The sequence below is a fragment of the Priapulus caudatus genome, unplaced genomic scaffold (genome assembly GCF_000485595.1).
Source record: "Priapulus caudatus unplaced genomic scaffold, Priapulus_caudatus-5.0.1 Scaffold1071, whole genome shotgun sequence".
In the NCBI taxonomy this organism is placed as follows: Eukaryota; Metazoa; Priapulida; class Priapulimorpha; order Priapulimorphida; family Priapulidae; genus Priapulus; species Priapulus caudatus.
The window spans coordinates 36,662-43,503 of NW_014578132.1; the positions used below are offsets into that span (position 1 = coordinate 36,662).

The 6,842-nt window shown below is 43.1% G+C and overlaps 2 protein-coding genes across 2 annotated transcripts; both read right to left on the reverse strand.

The window, feature by feature from the left end:
• Window positions 1-974: 974 nt before the first annotated feature.
• LOC106815239 (U11/U12 small nuclear ribonucleoprotein 35 kDa protein-like) lies at window positions 975-2,628 on the reverse strand. The gene has a single exon (XM_014819672.1). The coding sequence runs from the start codon at window positions 2,606-2,608 to the stop codon at window positions 1,853-1,855; it is 756 nt and encodes a 251-aa protein (XP_014675158.1). The 5' UTR covers window positions 2,609-2,628; the 3' UTR covers window positions 975-1,852.
• Window positions 2,610-6,115, reverse strand: LOC106815240 (metal homeostasis factor atx1-like). The gene is made up of 4 exons (XM_014819674.1): window positions 5,845-6,115; window positions 4,080-4,155; window positions 3,399-3,543; window positions 2,610-2,778 (listed from the first exon to the last, which is right to left on the reverse strand). The coding sequence occupies exons 1-3, from the start codon at window positions 5,854-5,856 to the stop codon at window positions 3,413-3,415; spliced, it is 219 nt and encodes a 72-aa protein (XP_014675160.1). The 5' UTR covers window positions 5,857-6,115; the 3' UTR covers window positions 2,610-2,778; window positions 3,399-3,412.
• Window positions 6,116-6,842: the final 727 nt, after the last annotated feature.

Sequence of the window (6,842 nt, forward strand, 5' to 3'; positions counted from 1 at the left end):
GATAATAACACAGTGTGTTATTATCTACTCTTGCATATATATATATTAGTGTAAGCGTGCAACAGTCGCGCCGCGAGAGCAATGGCAGCCGGCAGCGTACGTTAGCCGTAGGATTTCGACGGAATTTACAGGAAACTCGGCAATAATAGGTCAAAGAGAGTAGGCCTATGCTATAGAAACATGAAGAAGTTCAAATATAAATATACTCCAAATAAATATATAAATATATATATATATATATATATATAAATATACTCCAAATAAAACGCCCGAGATTCCTCTTTATATATATGGTGTTAATTATTCAAAGGCTGTCAACAATACTTTTCTGAAAAATCATCAAAGAAATTGTAACATACACTGTTAAGAAGTTTGCAGTAGATTATTGGTAGTTTGGGAATTTGTTGTCTGGCGGTGTTGATATCAACACTGACCTTGACCAAGACCTGGCCCAATGCCATGGCCTTGAGCTCAAGGTAATGGCCTTGACCTACTTTTTCATTTTTAAACATTTTCACAAGTAGGCCATGGCCCACTTTTTTACGTTTTTAAAGTTTTACATTAGTAGGTCAAGGCCATAGCCATAGCCTTGAGCTCAAGCCATGGCCTTCACCACTTTCAAAATATTTACATTATCAGGTGAGGATCCTTGACAAGTGCAAGGTCAATGTATGTTGACATTTCTTCCAACGGCAGTCTGAAAATATTTGAATTTGTTGATTGCCTGGATTTGAACCCAGGATTATTGAATATAAGCCCAGTACGCTAGACGGGAAATGTGTTATATTTAGCTTAACAGCAGTTAGAAAATATTTTACTATGGTAATTGACAAGATTAATTAATTTGAACCCAGGACTGCCGACTAGAAATCCAACACGCTACGCACACACCCAAACTCCCAATTCGTGTTTTGTTCAAATCGTATGTGTATTATGTTTTCGTTTTATAAAAAGAAGAAAAACTAAACACCGACTCTTGCACAACCTCGGATATCATTACTTGTTTTTTTTACCACTGCTTACGAATACATTGCGTTCTGGGGGCATTTCGTTCTCCTTATATGATATATATATAATATATTATATTATCCTTTATTATTATGGACAAAATAATGGTTATTTTCCAAAGTGCGCATTGTCAAATGGTTCTAGCATTTTAGCGTTCTAGCATTCTGGCCTCGACAAAGCTCCGCTATAATTATGTAGAACATAATTAGCAGTACATAGATACAGCCCACAGGACTAGTGCAATGCAAGCGATTCAATCGGAATCCTGTTAAACAGTTATGTTATATACTGGTACTATGTATAATACTGGTGTGAAGCATTGTACGTTACCGGCCGCATTTCGTGTGGAAATAAATTACCTATATATTGTCAGTTTGTCATGATAAATCACTCTAAGGCACATAACCAGTTTTGCTGTGGTTTGTAGAATCTTTCACCAAGATAAAAACTTTTCTAAGACAAGAGATTTTCACATACATGTGTAATATATAATTATGTCAACCATGATAACCTCTCCTCAAATGTTGACAACGACTCACAAATTCACGAGCAAGCATTTCCAAATCAAATAAATACTCTAATAATTAAACTATACCTGTCTGCTACGTGCAATTACGATACAGCCCACAGGACTAGTGCAATGCAAGCGATTCAATCGCAGACCAAAGCAAGCTGCATTTGAATTCTTTCACACTTCAATGCTATGATCTATATAATAAGTGTCGAATCTGACCCAATTAATTAGGGATAATGAATGCACTAGTGAATCTCCCTTCCCCTCACTATACACGTCTATCAATCTGATGCCTGCAATTTGTTTCCTTCTTCTCAAGACATCTGGCTGCTACTTATACGAGTGACTATTACTTGTAAAGTGATCTCTATCCCTGTGCCTCTCCCGTGGCGACCGCTCTACATCGTGTGCGCTTCTCTCTCGTCCGTATCTCCTGTGCATGTCGCCATTGCGTCCGTACCTCTCCTGCATCCCCTCCCCAGACCCGCCCCGCACACCCGACTCCCTATTCGCACCCCTGTGATCGGAACCACGGCCGTGCCGCGTCGAGCCGTCCTCCAGACGCTGCCGCAGCATCTGTATCGGCTTCTTGAACGGCCGATCGGCGCCGCCGAACCGCAGCTGCCCCGACTCCTTTCGGCCGCCGAAACCTCCGCCGAGCCGGCGCGGAACCCAGCCCGGTAGCGCCCTCTCGCACTCCATCGTGACGAGGAGCTCGGCGTCGTCGATGATCGTCTTGTTTGCGTCGCGCGTCGCGCGCTCCGCGTCGCGCTCTCGCTCAAACTCGACGAACGCGTAGCGCCGTGACGCGCCCGTCACGAGGTCCCTCACCAGGTGGCAGCGCGCGACGGCGCCGTGGTGCGAGAACGCGTCGAGCAGCGCCCCCTCGTCAGTGATGCCGCTCAGCCGGCCAACGAAGACGGTGCGGCGTGGCTCGCTGGGCGCGTGACGCGGCGCGACGTATTTGACCGAAAGCGCCCTCTGGACGGCGCGGTCGTGGGCGAGCTCGTCCGTGCCGTCGATGCTGCCGGCACGCAGCGGGTCGTAGACGGTCGCGATCGGCGACCACGCACTCTCTGTCCCCATCGTGCGCAAGTCTACAAGGTGCGGCACGCCGTGTATGTTGAGCAGCTTGTCAATTATCTTTTAATTCTGAAGATCCGATGGCGTATTATAGTGTTCGCCTCATTGTTGTCTTCGTTGTTCAGATTCTTACTAGAGTTATTTTTTCTGGCTGGTTCCTCCTTTAATTGGCGCTGAAATTAGAAAAGACGATTTTTGTTTAAAATAACTCTTCATTACGAAATTATAAATTACAGATAACCGAGAAATAACTAAACATGGAAACTATAGATGAGATTTTGGTTTGCAGTTGCTTGAAGATCAGGATATGGGGAAACTATTCTGCTGGTACAAATGTCCAACAATTGACACATGTGGAAAGCTAGTTTTTACAAGCTACTATAGCTGAGAGGGTCTATGTCCCCCAGGGTACTGCCGGAACGTACCCTGGTACTATCTAATATGCCGGACCGTACCTCGCCTACTCCACTAACGAGTCTAGGTCGCCTACGCCTACTCCCTAACCCTATCAGATAGTTACCAGAGTACGTTCCGGTATACCGAACCGTACCCAGGTTACGTTCCGGCAGTACCCTGGGGGACATAGACCCTATGAGCGCTACTAGATATATATCAATGTATGGATACAGCACATTCATCATAGACAATGCTTAGAATTTTATAGCATATCTACCATAAACCTATCTATAGAATTTAGATGTGTACATAGAGAAAAATGTATTAATGTAGTATGTATGTATGTATATGTTCACAATATCATCCTGTAGACATCTCTTAAAATGTAAGCCCTTACCAGCAGGCACATGCTTAGGCACTCTTTTCACCGACAAACGAAGTAGCCTTTCCCGTTTTCTTGATGGTTTCGAGGATCTGACCCATTGGCAAGTCTGTTGTCACCCACAGCTTCTGCTTAGGAATATCAGCTTCGACATCAGTTACTAGAATGAAAAGGCAGTGGAAAGGATTTAGCACAAGTTACATGTATGCCCATGAGCAGCGTTGTCCCTCATGATATACATTTCAGCGACTTTATTCACGTGCTCAATAACTTGACATGCTGTGCAATTGTTTGATCCTACATGCTCTAGCAATAGATTGACTCTATAGTGAAGGGAAATTTTGTCACTTTCACATGTCATATGCAAATTTTGAGTAAAGTTTTGACAGAAATGCTCTCGTAGTAGACAAATCACTTCGGGGGACAATTAACGCAAGTAAGGAAGTAGTTTCACTCCGTAAACACGGATCTCGATCAGTTCTAGCCAAGACCGACTTTAATTATATCACGTGACATAGCCATAGACATAGACATAGGGTAACAGCTTGCATTACAACTCTAATATAAGCTATGCAGGAGGGTAATGTAAACAAGTGGGTATTTAGAGTTTTCCCAGTAAATGAAAGATCATTTGAATAATTTAACCACCTAGATCACATTGTCTTCATATTTTTTAATCTGAGAACACTCACTCACCATTGATTTTACCAAGAACTCTTTTGGCTGCATTTGTACACCCCTCACACGTGGCCGCAAAGTCAAACTCATATGTCTGAAAATAATAGCATATATCAACATTTCTAATTCAGTTAACTCTCAATTCTAAATTCAAACATTCTCTCATTTTTCTAACCCACACCAAATCCACCAAAATCGTCAGTGTGGGCATTGATTGGTCAGAGGAAACTCGGACTAATGTTTATGTATAGGACTAATGTTATGATATTGATAGCTGGCGCCAGCTCTAGTACTATAGCCCGCACAGGCACTTGGAACGTCTCAATAAAAAAACGCAGTGGCTACGCATCCGGAACCGGTCGCGTAGCCTCCAGGATACGCATCCGGACATCCACTCACACAGTGATCGCGCGATTCGCGTACACGCATGATTGCGCAACGGGACGCTCTGCCGATTGCCGAAAATATACAATATATGCACTGCTGCCATCTATTCTTTCATCCGTCCTCTCTCGCTCTCTTTCACACACACAGGCGCACAGCTCTCTCTCTCTCTCTCTCTCTTACACACACCTCTAGCTCTCTCTCTCTCTCTCTCACACACACCTCTAGCTCTCTCTCTCACACACACACACACGCGTGCACACACACACACACACACCTCTAGCTCTCTCTCTCTCACGCATACACACACACATACACATTCCCTCTCTCTCTCTCTCTCTCTCTCACGCAGACACTCGGCAATCAGCAGAGCGTCCCGTTGCGCAATCATGAGTGTACGTGTCGCAAGATCACTGTGTGAGATGGATGTCCGGACGCGTAGCCTAGCGGCTCCTCATCCGGAACCGGCCGCGTGGCCACGGCCTAAAAAAAAAAGTAAAAGGCTCTCTTATTCATGTTGTTTGTGCACAGGGCGGGCTAAACCGACCAGGCTCTCCGACTGTTACACGGCGGAGGAGCCTGACACCCTTCCATATGAAATGCCTGGTAGCTTGAAAACAAACTCCGAATTTCGTAAAATTTCGTAAATAAAACAATGTATTACCACATTTGACCTCACCTGTTACATGTTGCAACTATCGCTACACTTCTTAATTACTATTTACCTCGAAATACACGTTAAAATAAGAATTACGGACAGCTATACTATTTGAACTTTGTAGAACGCTCTTATGTCTCTTCGTGTACGCGAAAATTCACGAACTTTCGCTACGTATTATGGGATATCTATGGGGAAAATGGCGGCGTTTTTTGAGTTTTATCTCATCAATTCATAAACAATTACTTGCTGACACGTAAGTACATGCTCAGTGATAGCGCACATATAATAAATCGAGGAGTGGAAGTACAGAGAAGCTGTAAGAATCATAAAAAGTTAGATAATTTAACGTTAAATAGCAGCGCACGTACTGCCGAACAAAATTCTAATGCGGCGGTTTGTGACCCTCTCGCCACGTAGTGTTAAGCGAGATGGGAACTTGTGGCCAAGGGCGGGCGTGCGGTGTACTTGTGTGTTGCAGATGAGCATTTGACCGGTATCTACGGGTATTAATTATCAGCAAAAATAGGCGAAATAGAGTAGAGAAACAACTTTGGTAGTAAATACATTTCGTGTTTATTTACATTTTTTATTTTTATTGAGACGTTCCAAGTGCCTGTGATAGCCCGCGTACAGTTGAACTTGCCGCAGGCAATAGGAGTATTTACCCTCCTTCTATATTCTTTAGTTTACATGATATTCGACGTCTAAATTATATCTTATTCTTAAACTAAATCTTACCTTCGTCGCCATTTTTGGATAAAGGTGCGTCAGGCTCAGCGGCGAGCGATAATATAAGCAACAAATGAACAATAACAGCTCTGTTTAAGAGTAAGTAAACGCCCAACGTGGGGTGTTGGTCGGAGGCTTTATAATTAATGGCCCTTCGCAATCCTATGTATGTTTAGTTCAATCGCTAACTATGAAGTGAAGTGAAACTACAACTTTGTTGAAGATGCCGGTGCAGTGGCGATGATCTGGTGATTCTGGTCCACACAGTACGCGCCATCTAGCGTCCGACATGTGAACCACTCGTACCGCCTAGAGCCCTACTAGACAATATATTGTGAAACATGAAACATACGGATTGAAGGAATATATGAAAGAATTATCATTTAGCGATTCGTGTTTTGCATTTAAATGCAAAACATGCATGATTGATCTAAAAGGATAGGCCTACTTTAAAAATAATTTTAGCAATGATAAGTGTAATAGATGTAATAAGGATATGAAAGAAGATATGGAACATTTATATATGATAGTTATGAAATATATAAGGAGGGACAACAAATAGATAACTGGAAAAGGGACAGCCATGGAATATTAAAACCAGCATTAGAATATGTAAGGAAAATTCTGGCGATTCGTGAAACTAACATTTAGAAAATTAGAGGCGACGTTTATCCCTTTGTTTTCTAGTTAAAGGCATAATTCGACCATCGATTATGCAATTTTAACGAATGCTACAGTAACTGGCACCTTGTGTAGTTAATAAGTACATTACCTTATAGCCAAACGCGTATTAGTTTGTCCAATAGGTAAACATTAGGTTTAGCGTCGGAAACTAACTTGCAAACGCCACCGCCAGATGGCGCTACGCGGTGTATCGGCGTTTCGGGCGTATCAGTGGAACATCGTCAGTACTCTCGTAGTTCTAGTACGGGGTAGCGAAGGAGAAGTGGTACAGTAGTAAGGGGAAGGGAGGGGGAGGGAGGAGGAAGTTTAGAGTAGTCCTAGTA